The sequence below is a fragment of the Gobio gobio genome, assembly GCF_949357685.1.
Source record: "Gobio gobio genome assembly, chromosome: 9".
NCBI lineage: Eukaryota > Metazoa > Chordata > Actinopteri > Cypriniformes > Gobionidae > Gobio > Gobio gobio.
This window is the reverse complement of record NC_137115.1, coordinates 12670709-12696716: the sequence shown is the minus strand read 5'-3', so window position 1 is coordinate 12696716 and position 26008 is coordinate 12670709. Positions and strand designations below refer to the sequence as shown.

At 40.4% G+C, this 26008-nt stretch overlaps 1 protein-coding gene across 1 annotated transcript; it reads right to left on the bottom strand.

The window, feature by feature from the left end:
* Positions 1-15351: 15351 nt before the first annotated feature.
* On the bottom strand, positions 15352-18013 carry fzd9b (frizzled class receptor 9b). The gene has a single exon (XM_079825084.1). It carries the CDS (start codon positions 17540-17542, stop codon positions 15794-15796), a length of 1749 nt encoding a protein of 582 aa, XP_079681210.1. The 5' UTR covers positions 17543-18013; the 3' UTR covers positions 15352-15793.
* Positions 18014-26008: the final 7995 nt, after the last annotated feature.

Here is a 26008-nt window from a genome sequence, read left to right as displayed (position 1 = left end):
ACCGTAACTAGCACAGAAGTCCAATAACTGAACACCACTCGGGTTCAGATCAGGGGGGCCGTTCCTCCCAATCACGCCCCTCCAGGTGTCGCTGTCATTGCCCACGTGGGCGTTAAAGTCCCCCAGTAGAACGACGGAGTCCCCAGTCGGAGCACTTTCCAGCACCCCTCCCAGGGACACCAAGAATGCCGGGTACTCTGCACTGCCGTTCGGCCCGTAGGCACAAACAACAGTGAGAGACCTATCCCTGAGCCGAAGCCGCAGGGAAACGACCCTCTCGTTCACCGGGGTGAACTCCAACACATGGCGGCAGAGCTGGGGGGCTATAAGCAAGCCCACACCAGCCCGCCGCCTCTCACCATGGGCAACTCCGGAGTGGTGAAGAGTCCATCCTCTCTCAAGGAGTTCGGTTCCAGAGCCCAAGCCGTGTGTAGAGGTGATTCCGACTATCTCTAGTCGGAACCTCTCAATCTCAGGCTCCTTCCCCGCCAGTGAGGTGACATTCCATGTCCCAAGAGCCAGTTTCCGTGTCCAGGGATCGGGTTGTCTAGGCTCCTGCCTTCGACTGCTGCCCGATCTTCTCTGCACCGTCCCCTTACGGTCCCTCCTGTGGGTGGTGGGCCCACGGGAAGGTGTCCCCACGTCGCTGCTTTGGGCTGAGCCCGGCCGGACCCCGTGGGGGAAGGCCCGGCCACCAGGCGCTCGCATACGAGCCCCAACCCCAGGCCTGGCTCCAGGGTGGGGCCCCGGCTGCGCCGTACCGGGCGACGTCACGGTCTCTTTTTCTTGGTCATCATAAGGGTTTATTTGAACTGCTCTTAGTCTGACCCGTCACCTAGGACCTGTTTGCCTTGGGAGACCCTACCAGGGGCATATAGCCCCGGACATCATAGCTCCTAGGTTCATTCGGGTACTCAAACCCCTCCACCACGTTAAGGTGGCAGTTCAAGGAGGAGTGTGTGCATGTGTGTGTGTGTGTGTGTGTGTGTGTGTGTGTTGTGTGTGTGTGTGTGAAAGCACTGGCGATGACACACAAAACCTGAAATGCAAGTGTGTTTCTATCATATTAATTCATTCAGTTTGTGCAAGTGTTAAAGTCAGCATGAGGCACAAATCACAACCTATTTTTTATTTTTTGTTACAAATTTCCAAAAATACTTTTCTTAAATATCTAAACATTCTTAAATCAAGATGCATTTACTTGAGAAGCAAAATGACTTAAGATATGAAGTCTTCTTTTCTGAAAAATCTATCAAATTTAAGTGAGCTTAAAATAAGAAAAATATTTTTCTGCCCCAATGGCAGATTTTTTTTTCTTTTCTTGTTTTAAACTTACTTAAAGTCATTTTGCTTCTCAAGTAAGTGCATCTTGATTTAAGAACATTATTTAAGAAAATTATTCTTGCAGTGCTCCAACTACCTTCCTCCAAAGTCACTTACATAATATGGAGCATTTTTTTCAGAATACAAGACTGAAAGAGAAGCAAAATTACTTAAAGGTATAGTTCACCCAAAAATGAAAATTCTGTCATAATTTAGTCACGCTCAAGTTGTTCCAAACTTGAATAAATGTCTTTGTTCTGCTGAACACAAAGGAAGATATTTGAAGGAATGTTTGTAATCAAGCAGATCTCGGCAGCCATTGACTACCATACACTGAAAAAAAAACAAAAAAACAATAAGTAAGACTTACTTATTGTAAATCTAGATGTATGTAGATTTGGAGCGCATATTTTTAAAGTAAATTCACATATGGAATTAAGTATATTAAGTAAAATTAAAGGGTTAGGGTGATAGGTGATGGGGGGTTAATAAAGGCCTTCTGAAGCTAATTGATGCGTTTGTGTAAGAAAAATATCCATATTTAAAACTTTATAAAGTATATTATCTAGCTTCCGGCCAAAGCTAGATTTTCAACTTACGGAAAAAGTGTAGCGCCCGCGCGTCTCTCGCAGTTCAAAATGCTTTACGCTACGTCTGCCGGCATTGCACACCAGTTACGCTTGTCAGATGTAGCGTAAGCATTTTGAACAGCGAGAGCAACATTCACTGCCATTACAAAGCTGGGAAGAGTCAGGACATTTTTTATTATAACTCCAATTGTGTTCGTCTGAAAGAAGAAAGTCATATACACCTAGGATGACTTGAGGGTGAGTAAATCATGGGCTAAATTTCATTTTTGGGTGAACTAACCCTTTAACAAAGAAATTAAGTATTTTTAACTTGGCCAGTAAAAGGTTGAGTAACTTCTGTCTTAGTTGAAGTTTCCTTTGCAATACATTTTACTTAAAAAACATAACTTTGAATTAAACCACTTTTAAAATGCACGCGTTTACCTAAAAATTACTGAGTAAATATCACAATTGATATTGTGTAGACACCATATCTACATAATAAAAGTAAAGCGGCACCTGAACACAGAGACCTCTACTGTGTAAAGTCTTCAGAGACTTAACACAATACACTTTGAGTAGATTTTGAGTAGAAAATGAACTCAAATGGTGCCTTGCCAGATGTCACAAAATGGCAAGTTACTAAAATGAACAACAAAAGCAATGATAAAACAGTGTAAATCAGTGGCGGCTGGGGATAATTATTATTTATTAATTTGGGGGGGGGGGGGGGGGGGGTTCAAATAAATACAAAGCAGTATCAAGATGCATGCATGTTGACTAAATTCAAGCATTAAAGAGAAAACAGTGTCTTCACTTTTATCTTTTTACACATTCATTTCCCACATAGGCCTATAATTGAATGAGGAAAGGAAAAACAAAAGTAAACAGCAACAACAGACTAGCATGTTGACTACTTGAACATAAATTTTGCTCTCCTTTCTTTCTGGCCAGCAAATTTCTCAATGACTCTCTGATTAAAGTCAGTCATCTCAGTAGTGTCATGACGTTTGCATTGTTTAGTTAGATATTTAAGGTCTCTTACCCCCGTTGTTGTCCACAAAACTTCAGTACCGACACTTTGAAATAAAAGACAGGGAAAGCAATAAAGGGCATTGCTAACAACACATCCAGCCAGCCACCTAACTTACGTTTCTCATAACAAGCGCGTGAAGCTCAGAGTGCAGCTTCATCCTCTGTCACTGGCCGGCTGCTGGATTTGTAAATCGCGTTGGTCCGGTTCGGGATCCTTAATTTTTCTTCCAACGAACGCCTTGTGAAAGAATTTGGTGCCATCTCTCTACGAAAGTGATCATCCTAACAAGGTTTTTGGCTGAGCCGGAGTAACGGTGTCGCCCGCGCACTTTCGCTTTAGTGGCCAAGAGCGTAAAGTTGAATGACAGGTGACGAGAACCAATCAGATTGGATAAAATAACACGCATCCAATTCTGATTCGCCAGGGACGCAGCGACCTGCGTCCGGAGGAGGATCTTTAAGAAACCAATTAGAGACCAGCTTCAGGTCACATGCTGCCCGTAGATTTTTGAACTCAGATAGACATCCATTTGTCCGGCGTCCCTCGCCCATGAAACCGCATGAAATATATTGAAGAACATAAAATAGTTAACCGATTAAAGCCAGTTTTTATTAAATGCTGAGGCTCTCACTAACAGTCGGCACTTCGTATGAGTAAACTATTTTATTTTTATTTAATTTTTATATAATTCATTTTTGTATATTTCTGGAATTTTGATGGGGGCGGCGCCCCAGAGCCCTCTATTGACAAGCCGCCACTGGTGTAAATACAGCTGGAAAACAGTGAAAAATCAACCTCCTTAGTTATTCAAACCCCAGTGCATGATGGGAACCCCAGTATCAGAAAAGTTGTACTTATTTTTTAGTAGTTTATTATTTTTTATAATGCTGATATTTACGCTTTAATTTCTACAAGCTTGATTTCATGTATAAATTAGTTTTTTTTCTGTAGTATTTACTTCTAATTTAACAATGGTAGTCAATGGCTGCCGAGATCTGCTTTTTTTTTTTGCAGTGAGTTTAGGGGAAAATTTGTTTCAGAAACAGAGAAATATACTAAATATATGGATAAAAGATTTTGAAGACAAAATTTTTTGTTTACATGTTAGAATGAATTGTACACAATATATATAGAAAATGGAAATAGGGTCAGCTTTTATCTAACAAAAGATATTATGAGAAATGTCCCAGAAATGTTCTTTCATTGGGTTTGGTTGCCAGCATTCTTCAAATTATATTCTTTTGTTCGAAATTTTCATTTTCGGGTGAACTATCAGTAAGTAAACCATCAGTAGCAGGTGAGGTGACAACATCACATTGTAAAGAAAGTCTGAATGCTACACACTCGCTGTATACGCCTGGAGCTATGTGTGTGCATTAAAAAAAGTGTCAGTTCTTGACTGAAATAGGGGCTAAAATGTATCTGAAATGCTATACTTACTGCTTTATTGCTAAAAGTAAATAGTGTTACATTACCTTGTTAGTTATTTTTTGGGGGGGAGTTGCACTGATGAATTGATTACCATGAGACTTGGATTGTGCATAAAAAAGTTCATTTTGATTTAATGTTGCCTTAATGTTTATATCCAATTTGATTATGCCTGAGTTGAATACAGATTTTCCAATGTTTCATTTACATGAACACACTCACACTTGTTTGTATACGTTCATATAAGTAAAACAGGAGCATCAGTGCTGAGCGAGGCAGACTCGCAATGTGTGAACCCCGCTGCGAAACGACTGGCGCATTTTCATGGAAAGCTTCTCTTTTAGGCCAGCAGGTTTTCAATGTGCTCATTTACACATCAAAACAGTGCAGAAAAGGGATAGTTCTCTGGAGGGCAGGGGAGGGTGGAGGGGGTGGATGAGTGTAATGAGGGCTTCTTTTATTCTCTTTGCTCTCCCTCTCTCTCTTTCTTCTTTCCTGAGGGGTGGGTGGATGGTTGTGGACTGATAAGCATGGCTGGGGTTCGGGTGGAGGTGGGTAAACACCTCGAAAAGATCCTCTTTTAATCAAACACATGACCGGACAGGGTCTCTCACTCCACTCAGCCGGACAGATGAGAGTGTGACTAACCGAGTAGATAAGAAAATATATAAACAGATGAAGGAGAGAACTATAGACCTTAGTCAGGTTAGACGCCGTACTGAATTTTACAAGGATAAAAATGAGGCTGGGATTTTCAGTGGGATGTGCTGTATAAAGGTTCTAAATCACATGTAAACACTTTCTAATTGGTTTCTATTCTACTCTGATTAATGCCTATTTGTTTGATAGGCAGCATGAAAGCTTATTTTAGGTTTGTGAGTGAGGAAGTTATGGAAGTCAAGGAATAAAAGAGTAAAAAAGGTGACTTTATATGTTACAATACTAATATTAAGATTTCTTCTCGCAATTCTGATGGTATAACTCGCAACTGTGAGCTTACATCTCAAAATTCTGATGGAAAAAAAGTCAGAATTGCATGATGTAAACTTGCAGTTCTCTCCTTTTTTTGCAATTCTGACTTTTTTTCTTAAAATTGTGAGATATAAACTCACAATTAAAGGTATTTGACTCACAAAGGTCTTTTTTATGTCATATTTTGGAGTTCCCCCCTACACACTTCAGAGTTTATAAAAAATGTTTTGTCAGAATTGTGAGATAAAAAAATCACAATTTCCTCTTCTTTTTTTAAATTCTGTGGGGGAAACAAGCTTCCATAGGAAGTGAGTGAGAGGATGTGAGTGAACACATGTTTTGCTCCAGCGTTGACCTCACATTTGTGGTTGGGCAGGTGCCTTTCAGACATAAGCCACTGGCCTGAGTCATTTTAATTGGTGCCTTTAGACACACACACACACACACACACACACACACGCACGCATGCACGCACGCACGCACGCACGCACACACATTGGGTTTCCATGTTTTATGGAGACATTATAGACATAAGGATTTTTATACTCAACAAACTGTATACATTCTCCCCTAACCCTAACCTTAATTTTTGGGTGAACTATCAGTAAGTAAACCATCAGTAGCAGGTGAGGTGACAACATCACATTGTAAAGAAAGTCTGAATGCTACACACTCGCTGTATACGCCTGGAGCTATGTGTGTGCATTAAAAAAAGAATCAGTTCTCGACTGAAATAGGGGCTAAAACGTATTTGAAATACTATACTTACTGCTTTATTGCTAGAAGTAAATTAATTTGAACAGTGTTATTACCTTGTTAGTTTAGCTCCTACCTATCCACATTTTTGGGGGGATTCGCACTGATGAATTGATTACAATAAGACTTGGATTGTGCATAAAAAAAGTTCATTTTGATTTAATGTTGCCTTAATATTTATATCCAATTTGATTATGCATGTGTTGAATACGGATTTTCCGACATTTCATCACTTAGTATGATTTATAAGCTGTTTTCCCCATGGAGACCAAAAAAATGTCACCACAAGGACAAAGATTTTGGATATTGCCATCTTTGTGGAGGCATTTCGTCCCCATAATGTAGGATTTACCGGGACACACACACACAGTCTCGTACCAGATGCAGTTTACTGACATTGTGATGGAGGTAAAGCACCCCTCTAGAGAGGCAACCTGAGCTGAAAAATACCAAAACACTCTGTCATAAAACGCTAGCAGACCTCAACGACCTGCTCTGAACCAGTGGTTGCTGAAAGGATGTGTGCACTTGCCAAAGCTCTCTCAGAGGAGCTGCTTTGTTGTGATGACGATGGGTAAATGACACATGCAGCTGTCAGTTTAAACAACAAAACAATGTGGCTTCTATAACTCATATAGACCTGTCAGCGACTGCCTGTAAAATATTGCAGCAGTGTCAGAAATGATTACTATTGTATTATAGGGCTATATTTGCCACTTATAATTGATTGTCAGGGACATTTTTTGGAAACTGAACAATTATGGCTGTTACTTGTGAAATAAAATCAAAACATAGCTATATTTATAGTTCCTAGTATAGTATGTATAGCTATATAGTTCCATTCCATCTGGTACTATTCGCGTGTTGGTCAAAAATGATTTTATAAATAAAAAAAATAATAAAAAAATTAAATTAAATTATTGTACTCTATTTTGGTTAAAAAAATTTTTTTAATTCATATTTTGTATTTTTAGGGGATTTTATGGTACAAAATATAAATATATTTTTATATTTAGTACCAGAGACTAAGACTAGATTCAAGATTCAAGATTCAAGAGTTTTATTTGTCACATACACAGTTATATACACAATATACAACTGGCAGTGAAATGTAAACAGGTCCGCTCCATGGACAGTGCAAATAACAGTTACAAGAAATTAAATAGAAATAGAATAAAATTAGAATAAAAAGTATTAACATAAGTAGAATTATAAATTGACTGTTATAAATTGTATGACTACAGCCAGCAGTAGGAGCTAGTTCCGCATGTTTTCAACCCGCCCACAGGGGTGGGATCTCACTCACAGAATGTAAGACACAGACGGCCGCATGGGCATTGAAAATGGAGCGGTGCAGAGCAAAGATAGTGTTCTCGATTCGGGGCGGTTTGCTTGAATTGTTGGTTCATTAAAACACAACAACAAAACGGCACAATGACAAACTCACTTAAATAGGCGCATTTCGCTTTGAAACCAAATCTTCTGCGATCATCTGGTCTGTCAGCTCCTCACTCTCTGATGAATGAAATCTGACTCCTGCTGCGTTTGTGCTGCAACTCTCATTCGGCTCATGCTGTATTGAGCAGACACGTTCAGTTTTTAATTGCAGTGTCTGTTCTCTAACTGAACTACATGATTTCATTACTATAAAAATTAAAACGATGGTGCAAGTGGGCAAGTGATGTAACCGGTAGGCGTGGCTAGGGAGTGGCCTCATAGGGCAGCGAAGCAAATGCATTCTGGGAGTTGTTGTCTTTCATCCATATACAATATACACTCACCTAAAGGATTATTAGGAACACCTGTTCAATTTCTCATTAATGCAATTATCTAATCAACCAATCACATGGCAGTTGCTTCAATGCATTTAGGGGTGTGGTCCTGGTCAAGACAATCTCCTGAACTCCAAACTGAATGTCAGAATGGGAAAGAAAGGTGATTTAAGCAATTTTGAGCGTGGCATGGTTGTTGGTGCCAGGCGGGCCGGTCTGAGTATTTCAAAATCTGCTCAGTTACTGGGATTTTCACGCACAATCATTTCTAGGGTTTACAAAGAATGGTGTGAAAAGGGAAAAACATCCAGTCCTGTGGGTGAAAATGCCTTGTTGATGCTAGAGGTCAGAGGAGAATGGGCCGACTGATTCAAGCTGATAGAAGAGCAACTTTGACTGAAATAACCACTTGTTACAACCGAGGTATGCAGCAAAGCATTTGTGAAGCCACAACACGCACAACCTTGAGGCGGATGGGCTACAACAGCAGAAGACCCCACCGGGTACCTCTCATCTCCACTACAAATAGGAAAAAGTGGCTACAATTTGCACGAGCTCACCAAAATTGGACAGTTGAAGACTGGAAAAATGTTGCCTGGTCTGATGAGTCTCAATTTCTGTTGAGACATTCAGATGGTAGAGTCAGAATTTGGCGTAAACAGAATAAGAAAATGGATCCATCATGCCTTGTTACCACTGTGCAGGCTGGTGGTGGTGGTGTAATGGTGTGGGGGATGTTTTCTTGGCACACTTTAGGCCCCTTAGTGCCAATTGGGCATTGTTTAAATGCCACGGCCTACCTGAGCATTGTTTCTGACCATGTCCATCCCTTTATGACCACCATGTACCATCCTCTGATGGCTACTTCCAGCAGGATAATGAACCATGTTACAAAGCTCGAATCATTTCAAATTGGTTTCTTGAACATGACAATGAGTTCACTGTACTAAAATGGCCCCCACAGTCACCAGATCTCAACCCAATAGAGCATCTTTGGGATGTGGTGGAACGGGAGCTTCGTGCCCTGGATGTGCATCCCACAAATCTCCATCAACTGCAAGATGCTATCCTATCAATATGGGCCAACATTTCTAAAGAATGCTTTCAGCACCTTGTTGAATCAATGCCACATAGAATTAAGACAGTTTTGAAGGTAAAAGGGGGTCAAACACATTATTAGTTTGGTGTTCCTAATAATCCTTTAGGTGAGTGTATATAAAAACATTTTCTGGCTTTTTCCAGTCTAGAAGGCACCAACTTATAAAAATAATTTCATATTTCTACTACATAAATGACCCAAATTGAAATACACATGCATCTTTCCAGCGCTTGAGTACCCCTTTAAGTTTGGTCTCTTTTTAAAGACGACACTTGGCAGATTATTGCTGAAGTGAAAAAAAGTTTTAAAAAGTGAACTTGAAAAAGTTTACAAAATTTTACATTTATTGTAATGAAAAATGCACAAAAAATACAATTTTAAATTTGTATTTGAAATATATATTTTCCAAAACAAAAACATGTTTTGTTATAAAACTGTGAGAAAATCAAAGGCATAAATCTAAACCAGTGTTCACAATTTCAGGTTGAAATCTAAAAAAAGAGCTTTCAGTAAGAATTTGTTTGTGTGTAGTACCAAACGTTTCCAATAGATGAAATTTGTCTCCCATGAATGCACCTCACAAAACTAATTTCGGACAGACTACTGAGGCAGCATAACAGTTTAATGATCTATAGCAAAATAGAGAGAACTTTGATGAGAACTAAACACATATTTAATTAGTACAGTAGTAATTTCTTACTAGAAATTACATCAGAAGTATAAAATATTGGTAAAAAACACAAACTTTTTTCCCAGCTCAATTGTCACAGAATGGAACGCACAGGATTGTGGGATATCAAAGGCAGCGAAGGATACATATATGCTGCCTTCAAAACTCGATCAGATGAAGGTATCTTAGGAGACAGGAAGTGAAGCTAAAATTAGATTCGGACTTGCCTTGATGCCTTCCTACCCTGAAATGTGTCCTCTGAAGCAGTGTTAATTTCGTTGACGAATAATTTTCGTCATAATTTTTGTCAACAACCTTTTTTCACTGACGAAAACGAGACGATAACTAAATAAAAACTAGTGTTGGATGACAAAAACTATGACGAAAATCAACTGTCCTTTTCGTCAACAAATAAATACGAGACGAAAATGTTAGGGAGGGACAATTAGGGAAGAGATCCAGTCAGAACTGCAACCCGTTCTCACTCCCAAGGCGTCAAATTCCGACGCATGGTCAAGTGCTTTTCGCGTCACAATAAAGACGCTAAAGGCACCCCTAGGCGTCACTATATCGACGTGCTGAGTGCTCCATTCATTTCAATGAGAAACCTTTGGCGTCAGAAACAGACGCGTTGGGCATGGGAAAGTTATCGTCATGATGATCATATATTGGGTTATGATTTTGCCATTATGACATGTTGGACTGTGATTCTCAATTTAATCAGCCAGCATCATTTTATTTACGCTATCTAGACACGTTTTAACATGTAACCCAACCCCATTCCATCCCTAAACCTACCCATTTGTGTGGTATAAAACACAGATATAACAGGCAGAGTCGACTGCATGCACAATTTATTCAAAAAGTACAAATATTCCAAATATTCCGAGGCCAAACGATTGATTTGTGTAAAGGGAATCCCTAAAAGCGATCAGCGTCTCCATCCGCAGAAGATCACAAACACATTAAATTATACATTTCAAATATTGCCGCCCGTTACGTCAGTTTTCATAGTGAAATTGCATTGGCTCTCGTATGTCTCATGACCAATTGCGTCATTACGTCAGCTTTGATTGTAAAATGTCATTGGTTCTTGTGTGTCTTGTGACCGAATGCGTCATGCTAAAGAGGCGTGTGTATTATTTGAATGAGATATGAATTAGTGCGTTCACGGAGTGGCGGGATCATCATCTCTGCGATTAAAACATTAAGATCAACTCTGTTCTTTACATAAAGACATCGTGGGACTTCAGAAGACTTGGAATGCAGTTAATACTTTTATACTGTTTTGGGTCAGTTTTTGCAATAAATAGATGTGACTGTACTTGTATTTGCCTGTTATGCATTTTATATTGTTTAGAAGTGGGTAGGTTTAGGGTAGGAGTTGAGTTAGCAGCTCCAAAATATAAAAGTAACCTTTAAATATGAATAAAATCATGTCTGCTTTTAGAAATGCAAAGAATAACATGCGTCTTGATCTGACGCATTGGGTAAACAACTGAAATGAATGGAGCGCCCAGCGCGTCGATATAGTGACGCCTAGGGGTGACTTTAGCGTCTTCGATGTGACGCGGACGGCACTTGACCATGCTTCGGAATTTGACGCCTTGGGAGTGAGAATGGGTTGAGAACTGATGTCCTGTGTAACAGATGAGCACATTTGATTTGAGCATGCTGATCTAACCGCTGGAAAACACAGCGCTGTTGCATGTTTCCACAGGCTCATCCCCAATACAGCTCTCCAGAGCGGCTCACAATCAATGAATAGCGCACATTTATGCCAGGCAATTGTTTATGAACTAATGCTGATGAATAATGACAATGTTTACTTTACGATGTTTATATAGTAATATGTTTTAGACGGTTATAACAACGCATATTTTATCTCCTGAACTTGAATGAGCTCCTGCAACTGCAATAGTAAGGCACAGACATTTCAAAATAAGAGTCAATGTGTATTTCGAGATTGTTTGTAATTAAAAGTCATGCATTATATATTCGTTTTTGGTTACACAATAAACTATTCCCATTTAATTCATAGTCAGGAGGAAAGACCAGTATTTGACACATATTAAATAAAGTATCAAAGTATCAGGGTTATAATAGTTAACTAAAACCATAAAAAAAAATCTTCATTACTTGAAATTAAATAAATGTTAACTGAAATAAAATAAAATAAAATAAAAAACACTTATTTGAAGCTTTAGCTTAACCTGATATGGCCTACTAACTAAAACAGAAATACAAAGTTATAAAAACTATATAGATGTTTTTTTTTTTTTAAAAACAAACAAAAAAGTGAATTGAGCTCTATTTCGTGTATTTTTTATGTAAAAAATATTTTTAATGTGTCAAAATGTCAGTTCAAGTGACAGCCGGTTATGTAATGCTTAAATCCTTAATGTATTACAATTTAACTAAACGAATTAGATTTTAGGATACTAAATCTACTGTAGATTTAGTCGACTAAAATCTTATGATATTTAGTCGACTAAGACTAGACTAAAACTAAAAACAATTCAGGTGACTAAAATATGACTAAAACTGAATGGCATTTTAGTCAAAAGACTATGACTAAAACTAAATCAAAATTAACACTGCTCCGAAGGCAGCATTTTCCAGGTTTCGGATGCTACAATTTATACAGTGCACCTTTTAGGGGGTAATATATATATATATATATATATATATATATATATATATATATATATATATATATATATATATATATATATATATATATATATATATATATATATATATATATATATATATATATATATATATATATATATATATATATATGAAATCTTCCAATAGCTGAGTTGAAAACAGTGATGAAAAGCAAAAAAAAAACCCACATTTTTCTGAACTTAATTTTTCATGAATTGTTAGAACAAATAGATTTAGAATAGGGCAGTTTAGGGCAATGTCAATGAAACTATTTCAAAATTCATAACTAAGACACAACTGCAGTTTTAGGAAGTTTGGGGAATCAATGTCACATAAAAACAACATTGTAGTGTTTTATCACACTGCACCAGTATTGAAAAGTGTATTTATTTACTTTGACAGTGTGTAGTATGTAACAGTAAACTTCTCACCAGCACCATTTTTTCCGTTATATCATGCTTGAAATAGGGCTGGATATATTTCCTAATGGGCCCATATGTTGCTATACCTAGAGTGGCCACCAGTATCAAACTATTCAACTATTGTGAATGGAATAGACCATTAATTTGAGGGATACTTTACATACACCCATGCCATGGACTTACATATTATATAAGTATGATATTTAAATATCATTATTATACAATAAGTATGATCATAATGCATTGCCTGTGGGTTTGGCATATGCATAAATTCCCTAATCAGTCCCTCCAGAAAAACGCGATTATGCGATCGCATGATTTAATGCATAATCAGCCAAAGTCCACATATTTATGAGGGGGCCACATTTTTTCAAATACGCTGCACTTTCGCCGCATAAATTGCCTATTTCCACGTGAAAAAAATATAGCAAGATTTCATAATCCCCGCATTTTCGTTGCAAAAAAGTCATATATATTAGCAGAAAGTTGAAAAATGTTTGTTTACTTCACACAAGAGCCCCCATTTCCCCCTATTGCCATGGGAAGGTTTTGAGGTGACGTAATTACCCGACGCGAACGTTATCGAAAAGCTGCAAACCCTGTGGTGAAACCATAGATATCGGTGAAACTATGATGAAGCACGCAAATTCCCGTTTGCCAACAAAAATAACAGCAAAAGACTGTGCAAAGCAGTTTCCCGGTGTGTCGACCGATTTCAAAACACAGCATCATGAAGCTTCGAAGCGTTATGAATCAGTGAGTCGATTCAGCGGTTTGGATCGCCAAAGTCACGTATTTCAGCGGGTTGACACGCGATCCGAATCATGAATCGGCTCACTGATTCATAACGCTTCGAAGCTTCATGATGCTGTGTTTTGAAATCGGTCATCACTATATAAGTCATTATTTAGTTTTTTTTTGCGCACAAAAACTATTCTCGTCGCTTCATAAAGTTATTGTAGAACCACTGTAGAGAGATTGACTTTGTAACGACGTCTTTAGTACCTTTTATGGGTCTTGAGAGTGCACAGTGCATGGTGCCAATGGAGGCCTTTCTGAGCCATCAGATTTACACTAAAATATCTTCCTTTGTGTTCCGAAGATGAACAGAGGTCTTACGGGTGTCGAATGACATGAGGGGAAGTCATTAATGACAGAATTTTCATTTTTGGGTGAACTAACCCTTTAAGAGATTGCACTTTGTGCATTGGAAGCACTCAAATGTCTGTTTTGTAAAGCTACCTCTGTAAAACAGGAAGTTATTTATACATTTTTTCAGAAGTTGTAGCATATTCCTTTTGTAAAGCTACAGAACTTGTTTGACTCAATGTTTTGTAAATTTGAGCCATGTGTTTATTAAGGTCTTCAATAAAACAAGATGAGAACTTAAATATTCCCAGCACTTTCTGTGATGTAGTGCTTTTTTTTCTCTTTTTCATCAAACCGCAGTTTTTGCAAGTTCCCGCAACTTCATCACATAAAATTGCATAAATATCCCGCATTTTCCATTGCATTTTTTAAGAAAACGTACCGCATAATCAAGGATTTTTGCCTGTAACAATCACAAAAAAAGCTAAATTTTTCTGGAAGGACTGCCTAATAATGTTTTTAAGCCAATTAACACATTTAAACGCTCCAATAAGAAAATGAGCTGAAACAAACACGCAATGGCATACAAATGAATAATTAAAATCCAGATCTGCAGTTTCAAACAGGCATCGGTAGGGTGAAGAAAATACAATACAAGCAGCTATCGGAGCCCTACATGCTCCGGATCAAGCGTCGGAGAAAAGTGCCTTTATTTGCATGAGTGGCTCACATCAAAGAGTGGAGGGGGAAGCGAGAACAGACACACAACAATAGGAGAATCTGGATGTGTTTGTGTGCATGCGGTGCACCTCATTAATGAAATATAATTCCAGAACAACCTCTGTGTTTAAAGGTGATGATGTGAACGTTCGCACGGAGAAATCCAGGCTGCTGTCTGTCGCTCTGCTCAACGATTCCCTTTGAGGATGAAGGAGAGAAAACCACCAGGGATTTCTGTTCTGATAAACGCGCTCAAAGGAGAGCGTGCCCAAAGCGACTGCGTCTGTCATATGGAGGGGAATTAAAGAGAGAAAATAGAGCAAACAGATGAGGGGGAAAAAAGCGAACGATGCATAAACAATGTGCTAAAAACAAAAAATGAGGACTTAGCTACAAGCTTAATCTCCAGGATCTAAGCTCAGTCACAACTCTGACCAACAGTCCCTTAAAAGTGACATAGATTTATTTGTGTCAGGGGCGTATACAAAGCCACACAGCCTTGTGTTATTCGGGGGTAGCCCACTCTTTTGAAGGCTCCTGAAAGGGTCCCTCAAGGATCGATTTGCATTTGAACTGGGGCAACCTTTCAGATGCAAACCTAGCTTTCTTCATCAAAATATTTGCATTGCTTTGACGTGTTTTCTTGTTACTGTCCATGTGAAAAGTCTCACCGAGGCGCTTCTCTTTAACTTCCACCTCTAAATAGATGCAAACACAGCCGTCCGGCACAAGCACTTAAATGAAATTGAAATAACAGTGTTACTTTGTGTAGCAACACTAAAACAAAAGTGCAACTTCAAAGAATAAAAATCCAGTCAACTGTTGAAAATATATAACATTTTATTATCTTCTTCAAAAAGGCACTTTTAAACAGACTGACCAATGCCATCTTGTAAGAAACCAAGACCAAGAAAAATTAAATATATATCTATATATATATATATACAATAAATAACGTGTCCTGAAACATTTGAACAAGTAATTAAACATATTAACAAGTCATTGAACAGTTTTCAAATGGGAACACTGTGCACTTCTCCATGCAAGAGCGATTGCAGATATTTATAAACTGATTAGGATGTGCATATCTGTCTCATTTATTGCTACAGCAAGCGATAGTAAAATTCTCCCTTTATGAAAGTACTGTTTAGCTGCAATGTTGGGTTTTAAGTTGGTTTAGTTCACCGTGAAAGCTTCACCGCATCTCACAAAGTCCACAGTGCAGTACATCACAGATGAGGCCACGGTGGTCTCAGTGCTCAGCTCATACATGTGTGGGGCAGTCCGAGTAGGGATCAGTCTTGGACATGTGCAGTATGACGGCAGGTGCTTTGTAGTGGCAGTGACTAGTGCTGCAGCTCCCGCTGCAATGCTTCCTGCAAGTCCTGTCTGTAAACTTTCTGCTGCACAGTCCCTGCCAAGTCTGCAGCGTCTTGGAGCTCCAGACCCACACGCCACTGGTGATGCCCACCACTAGCGACATGAAGATCTTCAGCATGAACACGGCCACGGTGGGCACCGAAGACTCCAGAGAGCAGTCCTCGTTCCTCCGACCCGGGAATGTGGTGCACTTGCTTTGGAGCCCTCGGAATTTCCAGTAGTCCATGTTGAGCCGCTCATAGAAGTAGCAAATGATGACGCAGGTGGCGGGAACGGTGTACAGGATGGAGTAGATGCCGATTTTCACCATCAGCTTCTCCAGCTTTTCCGTGTTGGTGCCTTCGGTCTTCATCACCTTCCGGATGTGGAAAAGCGCCACAAAGCCGGTCAGGATGAAAGACGTCCCGATGACGAGATAACAGGACAGAGGCACGAGGACGAAGCCTGTTAGCGCCCCCACATCCATACTGCCCACATAGCACAGCCCGGTGAGCTCGTCGCCCGCGACTTTCCGCATGGTGAGGATGACTATGGTCTTCAGGGCAGGTATGCCCCAAGCAGCCATGTGGAAGTAGCTGCTGTGCGACTCGATAGCCTCGTGACCCCATTTCTTACCAGCCGCCAGGAACCAAGTGAGGGTGAGGATGACCCACCAGATGGAGCTTGCCATGCCAAAATAGTAGAGGATGAGGAAGACTATGGTGCACCCCGTACTCTCCAGGCCTTCTTGGATGATATACAACTCTCCATTCTCACGGTCACACGCGATGTTCTCTGCCCCGGCGACGGATCGAATGATGAAGGCGACTGAGTAAACATTGTAGCACATGGAGAGGAAGATGATGGGCCGCTCTGGGTACTGGAAGCGATGTGGGTCAAGGAGAAAGGTGAGGACTGTGAACGCTGTGGATACGAAGCACAGAGTAGACCAAACCGCCATCCAAATAAAAGCAAAGTCCTTATCCTGTCTGGACCAGAACACGTCCACAGCGGACGAGCAGCGTGGAGCGCACGTCTCGCTCTTTTCCACATACTGGAACTTTTCCGGGTTTTCACAAACTCCCATGCTGCCCCCCGAGCGTCCGTTCCCAGTGCCAGGCTGCCTGGGTCGGGGCGGCACAGGCAACATGCCCTCTCCTTTCTTAGTCTCAGTTTTGGTATCATTTTCCGGGGCTTCCATGCACAGTGCGTTGGGGTCATTTCTGGTGGGCAGTTTAGAGCAGTCCAAAGAATCAGGCCAGGCGTAATTAAACTTCTCCATGATGGGCGAGCACTTCTGACGTGCCTGTTCACACATCGGACGGCAGGCGTGGATGGATGTGGACACTTGGTCCGTACACATAGGAGCATAAAGAGAGCAGAGGAAAAATCTCAGATGCACATCACAGCCATATTCCACCAGAGGAGCGAATTCATTTAGTTTAATCGCAGCTTCCCTCTGATTTTCATGGTCCATAAAGTTGGGCATCCGGGTGAGGTTGTACCCGATACCCTGGCACATAGGGATTGCGATAGGCTCGCATTTAGCCGGTCTTCCTCTCTCCGGGTCATAAGAGCCAATCTCTAAAGTGTAGGCAGCAATAACCAGCTGACACCACAGATAAATCACAATTTTCAAAGGTGAGCCTCCCATGCTGGATTTTCAGTCACACTTTTTTTAATGAGGTATGTCGAGAAAAAACTTTCCTGGCATATACAGTCCCAAAAAAAGGTTTGTTTTGTGTGTTATGGGTGATTGTGTAGCTCCATAGACACTGCTTAGATTAATGTTTCAATGAATATTTCATTTGTCATCCAATTAAAACGCTGTGAAAAATAGATATTCCTCTGAATTAAACTTCTCTGAAAAATCCCTCCTCAAAGTCTTCATATCATATAAAAGGATGCTTAATGTCCAAGTTCGTGTGTTTCTATGAAAAGCGCGCGCACACAATCACTAAACAAACTAATATTTCACGTCAGTCATTACCGTCATCATTAGAACACATAAGGACGTCAGGAAGAGCTCAACAAGAGAAACAACAAATCTGTCCGTGTCTTCGGTTATCTCTGAACTTCTGTGAAGCGTATGGTCCGACGGCAGCTCCTCTCTGTCCTCCTCACATCTCTACTGGCTCACACTGAACTTTCGCTCTCCTCTCTCGGTGTCCCTTTAATACGGGGGCGGGGTATTCATGACGCTCCCGCGTGGTTCCGCCCACACACTCCTGTAAAGCCAGTAAACGCCGAGAATGTGCTCCGCCTACTTACTACTGAAAATATATTGCGTGAATCGTGGCTCCGCCCACCTACAACAGAGAAGGCGCTCAGTAAAACACAATCGCTCAATCTGGAGATTTACCCTTAAAAAAAAAAAAAATACAATGGCAATCATAGTTTCATCCAAAATGTTACTTTACGACTGCAAATTAAAACAATGAATTAAAATGGGAGCTCATTCAAACAATCTTTCTAATTATTATTACAGCAGTGGTGGCTAAACACTACTTTTAGTAACAATAAGTAAGATATTTTTGTGGAAAATACCATTATGAATTTTTGAAAGCTCCCATGTGAATTGCCTAATGTCAAATGGGATTGTTTGTTTTAGTAGACTAAACTCATTTTCTTTTGCATTCCTTACAAATACATATATAAATAATTTAAATCCTTGAATATGACATTTCAACCACAGAAGTAGCTGTAAAATCATAAACAGCCGAAGCTGATATAAACTGTCCCCATGTGGCACTTATTTTATGGCCTAATAAAGCAACGGCAACAGTGGAAAATTAGGGTGCAAAGGAATTTATCAAAATAGCTGCTATGATACTCAACACCTCAGGAAATCACTGTCAAGGAGACAAGTTCATTCCAGATTTAATGAAAGAAAAACAAAGTCCAGACAAGACGCTTTAATTATAAAAAACAAGTAGCTCTAATCTGTCACAGATTTCAATAAACTTAGTTTTTTATTAAACATCATTATTTACACTTGGAAAATCCCACATCCTGAGAATCTTGTAAAAGAAAAAGAAAATTATTACCATCTAGTGGCTATAAGATGTACAACACTTGTCATAAAAATGTAACTGAAACATAAAGAATGTCAAAAAAGGTTTATGCCCTATATAGAACAAATGTGTTAAAAATCATTCTAAGACCATGCTATTTAATCATAGGCTGAGCTCAGGGACCCACTTTATATTAGGTGGCCTTAACTACTATGTATTAACATTTTAATGAATCATTTGATACAATGCACTTATTGTGTACATACATGTTTTTACTTTGTACTCACATTTTAAAAAATAACTGCATGTCATTACATCTTTAATTAATTTCTGTAGTTACATTTGTAATTACACAGTTGACACTTCCCTTACACCTAACCCTACCCTTAAACTTACCCATACCACCACACCGGTCCCTAACCCTACCCGCATCCCACCTCAATATCAGCAAAGGTGTTTTGCAATACAATTTGAACACAGTAAGTACATTGTACTTCTTTTTTGATGTAAGTACATAGTAGTTAAGAACACCTAATATAAAGTGGGGCCGAGCTCAGTTCTCGAGCCAAACGTTTGGTCAAAATAAAACAGGCCAGATTAGAATCTCTTCTGTTTGATGTGGTTACAGTGGGCATTTAAACCTTTTCACCCACGGTGTTAGATTGTGAGCGGTTATCAGATTTGGATTTGGCATACTAAGCCTCACTTAGTCTGAAAGAGCACAGAGCGAGTCCGATACCCCTCCAGCCCGGGGAAGGAAATACATACCAGACAGAACGATTTTTATCACCCCTAGCGTTTGCACGTCAGACCCCATTCCTATCCAATTTTGGAAATAAGGAACCTTAATTTTACATTTACAAACACAATTTTATCCAAAAGCAACTGACATTGCTTAAAGGGATAGTTCACCCAAAAAGGAAAATAACCCCATGATTTACTCACCCTCAAGCCATCCTAGGTGTATATGACATTCTTCTATAAAAGTTAAAACAATCTCCTGGCTAATCCAAGCTTTATAATGGCAGTGAATGGCAGCCCAACATTTGAAGACCAAAAAAGTGCATCCATCCATTATAAAAGTAATCCACACGGCTCCAGGGGGTAGGGATGGGTTATCCCACTTATTTTGTTTTCTATACGATACCGATACTTTCAAGGCCAGTATCACCGATATCGATACGACTGAACTTTAAAGAGTGTAATTGCACAAACCATGTAGGCTACAATTTCAATTTGTTTATTGTGAAATAACTCAAACATAATATGTTTTTTTCTGAGCATTGTTCTGGGCTGCATTTCCAAAAGCATCAATGGTTTCTTGTGATACTTTTGGGAAACGCCGCTCTGTTTGAATACAGTACAATACATATTTTCATCAGTGACCGAACGTTTCATCAGTGACCGAACGTTCTCTCTGTGATTGATTGGTTCTGTCTTGCAGCATTTGTGTGCGTTCAGATCATAGTTCAGATGAGCAGGAAAATAGTTCTATACACAACTGTTCTGTTACATAGGTTATTTGTATTGTATGCATTAAATAATCTTTTTAAATAAACAAATTAACTAGTTAAAAAACACTTTAATATCGATATTTTTAATTGAGTACCGATACTTTCCGATGCTCACATTAGTATCGATATATTGATACTTCATATCGATACGCCCATCCCTACCATGGGGTTAATAAAGTCCTTCTGAAGCAAAGCGGCATGCTTTTTGTAGGAAAAATGTCCATATTTAACATGTTATAATGTCAAATATCTAGCCTCCGCCAGACCACCTAGTGTATTCAACTTATGAAGCAAGTGTAATTCCTCTCGCAGTTCAAAATGCTTACGCTACGTCTGGCGTCATTGCAGCGTCAGTTACGCTTTTTCCGTAAGTTGAAAACGGACTGAGGTCCGCTGGAAGCTACATTATTTCACTTTATAATGTGTTAAAGGGTCACTTCAGCGATTTAGCATTAAGCTTTGTATCAGTAGAAACCCAGTAGTATATGAGATGAGAGAATTATGCAGTTTATTTCTGGAAAAAAGCCTCCGATGATGCAAAATGACGATATTTGCGTCATCTGAGGTTTTTTCCAGAAATAAAATGCATAATTCTCTCGTCTCAGGGGGATATGAGTGGGAAAAGTACCATAATTTGAATCAGAGGATTTTTTGGCCAGAGGCTATAGACTACAGCCAGTAGAAGGAGCTTTTCCGCATGTTATCAACCCGGGCCACAGGAGTGGGATCTCACTCACAGAGTGTAAATGCGTACGGCCGCTTGACTCGGCCATTAATAACGGAGCGGTGTGGAGCAAAGTGAGTGTTTCAACTTTTCAATTAATTCCTATGAAAGTTACGCTTCCATAGGCATGATCTGATAGCATGCCAGACAGGACAGGCGTTGTGAATGACTGCCACGCTTACCTCAGCTCTGCTCAACTCTTCACTCTCGTGATGAATGAAATCTGACTCCTGCTGCGTTTGGGCCGTGACTTTCGTTCGGCTCACTCACACTTTATTGAAAAGTCACGTTCAGTTTTTAATTGTAGTGTCTGTTCTCTAACTGAACGAAATTATTTTATTACTATATGAAAATCAAAATGACGGTGGGCGGTGTCATGGTGGGCAAGTGATAACCATAGACAGCAAAAGAAATGGACACAGCGACCCCATAGACTTCACGGAGAAAAAGTGAAGTCAAGTAGAAGCACTGACTTCCTGATGGCTGAGCATACTGCGCAGCCGCAGACAGAGCTTGACGACGTAGATGTGATGTGACCAGCCAGTCTGACAGTTGTAAGTCTTGTAGTAGATGTGCAGAGTGAAATCTGAATCTCAACGTTGTTCAAATATTTTGTCCCGTTGCTTTTGGCTCTCTATGGGCTTCTCCACATGCTTCTCCCTTAACTTTCCACGTCCCCCCGATTGCCTCATATACAGTAAAAGATTGCCTGCGAGCATCTCCTTGGGTCTATACGGTAATTTCTCTACTGCGCGCCGAGAGTCGCGTGGCTGTGACGCAATCATTAGCCTATTTTTTACAAAAACGGCTTCTACGGGTCGATAGTATAAGCTACAAGGTAATGGAGCCTTTTATACATTGTCGTGTTTCTTTAGGAATAAACAATGGTCAAATGGAGTCTTTAAACGCCTCAGATGTAAAGTTATTCGCTGTCAAAGTGACATGGGAGTCAATGGGATGCTAACAGCCAGGTGATGGCTTGGTTAGCAATGGCTGCCCCTATGGAAGGTACGCTTTCCGGGTGCTGGATTACCCCCTTGGTGATAACCAGTAGCCGTGGCTTTGGGAGTGGCCTCGTTGGGCAGCGAAGCAAGTGCATTCTGGGAGTTGTTGTCTTTCATCCACATGAGACAAAAATACATTTTCTGCTGTCTAGAAGGCACCAAATTCAAAAATAATTTCACATTTCTACTACATAAATGACCCAGTTTAAATAGACATTCATCTTCCCAGCGCTGAAGTACCCCTTTAAATATGGACATTTTTCTTACAAAAACGCATCGCTTAGCTTCAAAAGGCCATTATTAACCCCCCGGAGCCATGTGGATTACTTTTATAAAGGATGGATGCACCTTTTTGGTCTTCAAATTTTGGGCCCCCATTCACTGCCATTATAATGTTCGGCTAAGCAAGGACATTTTTTAATATAACTCCGATTGTATTTGTCTGAAAGAAGAATGTCATATACACCTAGGATGGCTTGAGGGTGAGTAAATCATGAGGTCATTTTCATTTTTGGGTGAACTATCTCTTTAACAGTTCATGCATTCCCTGGGAATCAAGTGTTGTTGGCGTCATGTTCTGCTGGAACATTTTACTGATCAATACGTGCTATTTGAAACTTGACAGAGAAAATAAACACATTTTGAAAGCGTAGAGTCCTCTCAGGTGCCAAACTCTCTCTCTGTCTCTGTGTATGGAGCCTCCCAAGGACTGATATGAGATTTTTATCAGGAAACAGAACTCTCCACTGACACAAAATGCGTCTTTAAAAAACAACCCCTCCAGACTTGCAGTCTTTACGTCACCGCTACAAGCAAGCCTCCAGGACTGATCTAATTGAGAAGTAGGGCGACTTGCCTAAAGACTTTACAAATTGCGGGTGACAGATGGAGGCCTTAATTAGAGCTCACCCAACTGTGAATTGAAGTGATGTGAGATCATGTCATGACACCATATCCTGTTTGGGTAGCTGTGCCATGGTGGTATCTCTCTCACTCAAGCTAATGGAGCTCAGAGCACTTAGGCTGTCACTATTTATCAAAACGGCCACCACGTCCTGTGACTCCGCTGCACTGGAGCGCTCAGCGCTCGCTTTTCTTCTTTGCATTGTACGTGAATAGAGAAAGATCATTAAGGACACTCTCTCGGAACGCTGACATAATGGAAGTGTGGGTGCTTCTTAAAATACGATGGAAATCACAAGGCCTGCAGTCTGCTGGGACAGTGTTGATGTGGAGTGTGCGTCGGGCTGTTTGACACGTGGCTGGGTAAGATATCTGTGTCTGAATGGAGCAGGGCCTGACCCAGGATAAGAGAGGTATGGGGACAATGCCATCAGCTGGAATTAAGAGAGGGGAGGCGGATGGGTAAGGCAATCACACTCCTTTCCATTGCATTGCAGCTTATTATAAGCTTGAGAAGAGCTCTAAACATAACCTGCAATACAAAGATACAGTGTCCACGACAAGTATTAGACACTTAGGGCCCTATCTTGCACCCAGCGCAATTGACTTTGTACACCGACGCATGTGTCATTCCTATTTTGCACCCGCGCAAAGCGCGCTTTTCCCTCCACAGAAGCACGTCGCTAAACTAGTGAATGAACTTGCGCTACCTGGGCGGTTCAGCGCAAAAAAGGAGGCGTGTTCCGGCGCAAACAATCCCTGGTGCTATTTTGCTGTTCCATTAAACAATTGCGCCACTGACCAGAAAAAACCTAGTCTAAAGTCAGTGGCGCGTTGCGCGTTGTTCATTATGCTATTTTAAGGGCGCATGCTTGACCATAATGTATAGCGTGCACAACGCGCATACACTTTGCTCATGTAACCTACACAGATGCAACAGTTATTTTTGCAAATCATAAATTGTTACACTAAAAAAATATTAACACATGAGATGACGGAAATCATTGTGGTGTGCCACGACGATGTGAAAAAATAGGCATAAATCTAGCTTACAAATGATTCAGGCTAATTGTAATAATTATGGATAAGACCTGTTTGCCCAATAGTGGCAAGACATATATGTATATAAGGACATCTGACAAATTGGTTTGTCCGTCAAGAACCAGGAACAAAAATCGACTGAAAAACTGAAAAAACTGAAAGACTGAAAAAAAAAAAGACTGTGAAATCACCTTTACCATAATGTACAACATTACAACTTCACTTCTCTGTCTTTCACTGCTCTTACAAGAACATCAGTCTCCTCGGCTGTGAACCGCTCCTGGCGTGCGCCTGGTAAATACGCCATAATAATAGCAATCCATAATGGAACTTGCGCACCTGCTTTTAAAGGGAATGTTGGAAGACGCTCGGATTGGTTTATTCACGTTACGCCCAAACCACACCTATGAATAATGAAGCTACTTCAGACCAACCCATTTTAGATTTGCGCCGGGCGCAAGAGCCATTTATCCCGCCGGGAAAATAGCAACAGCGCCGAGACCCGCCCACAAAGTTACTTGCGCTTCGCGTTTTGACACTTGCGTTTCAGATCGTTAAAATAGGGCCCTTAAAGTTTTTAATGTTGTTTATATGTCTATGTGGTGTTTTTAATATGCTGTAAGACAAACCATATGCAAATTCATCAACAACACCATTGCTGAGTTTTTATCGTTTAAAACTTCAGTGAACTAAAGACAGTGTCAAAAACGCGGTTTGAAATCGCTGGTGTTTCTGATGTCACAAACTACCTTGTAACCAATCATGTCAACGTGCGAGTGGGCTTTAGCATATCATTAACTATTCTCTGTGCAGTGGAGTCTCAAGAAAAGTCAGGTAAAAAAAAAAACGGGAGGATTTAGCAGCCTGTGATGTACAGTATATTATGATGATATGATTAACTATATGCCTTTCTCCACTGACGTTCTAAGTTGTTCAACGTGTTTCTAGAATACTGATTTTTAGAAGGTGAGATGGCAAACAGGACCATGTTTTGTGTAACATTAGCAACACATTAAAGGCTAGTCATATTAATTACCGCTTTGTGTCCGACGTTGTAAAGAGCAATACCATTGAGCAGCGTTTACTACTACAGTAAAGTTGACCAACCGGGTGGATCAAGCTTGAGTGACTGGAGGTGGGACTAATAGGCAAATTCATGGGTCCGGTATATTATGAAGCAAGGCTTTCCACAAGGTTTATGAGTGTGTTTTTGGAATTTTTTTTACCATTCTTCTAGAAGCGCATTTGTGAGGTCAGGCACTGATATTGGACGAGAAGGCTTGGCTCACAGTCTCCGCTCTAATTCATCCCAAAGGTGTTCTATCAGGTTGAGGTCAGGACTCTGTGCAGGCCAGCCAAGTTCCTCCACACCAAACTCACTCATTCATGTCTTTATGGACCTTGCTTTGTGCACTGGTGCACAGTCATGTTGGAACAAGAAGGGGCCATCCCCAAACTGTTCCCACAAAGTTGGGAGCATAAAATTGTCCAAAATATCTTGGTATGCTGAAGCAATAAGAGTTCCTTTTACTGGAACTAAGGGGCCAAGCCCAACCTCTGAAAAACAACCCCACACCATAATCCCACCTCCACCAAACTTTACACGTGGCACAATGCAGTCAGGCAAGTACCGTTCTCCTGGCAACCGCCAAACCCAGACTCGTCCATCAGATTACCAGACAGAGAAGCATGATTCGTCACTCCAGAGAACACGTCTCCACTGCTCCAATAGCTCCAGTCCAGTGACGGTGTGCTTTACACCACTGCATCCAACGCTTTGCATTGCATTTGGTGATGTAAGGCTTTGATGCAGCTGCTCGGCCATGGAAACCCATTCCTTGAAGCTCTCTACACACTGTTCTTCAGCTAATCTGAAGGCCAGACGAAGTTTGGAGGTGTGTAGCTATTGACTAAGTTGGC

Excerpts from the sequence above, each read along its gene's own strand:
- fzd9b (XM_079825084.1), bottom strand. The coding sequence starts at position 17,542 with ATGGGAGGCTCACCTTTGAAAATTGTGATTTATCTGTGGTGTCAGCTG.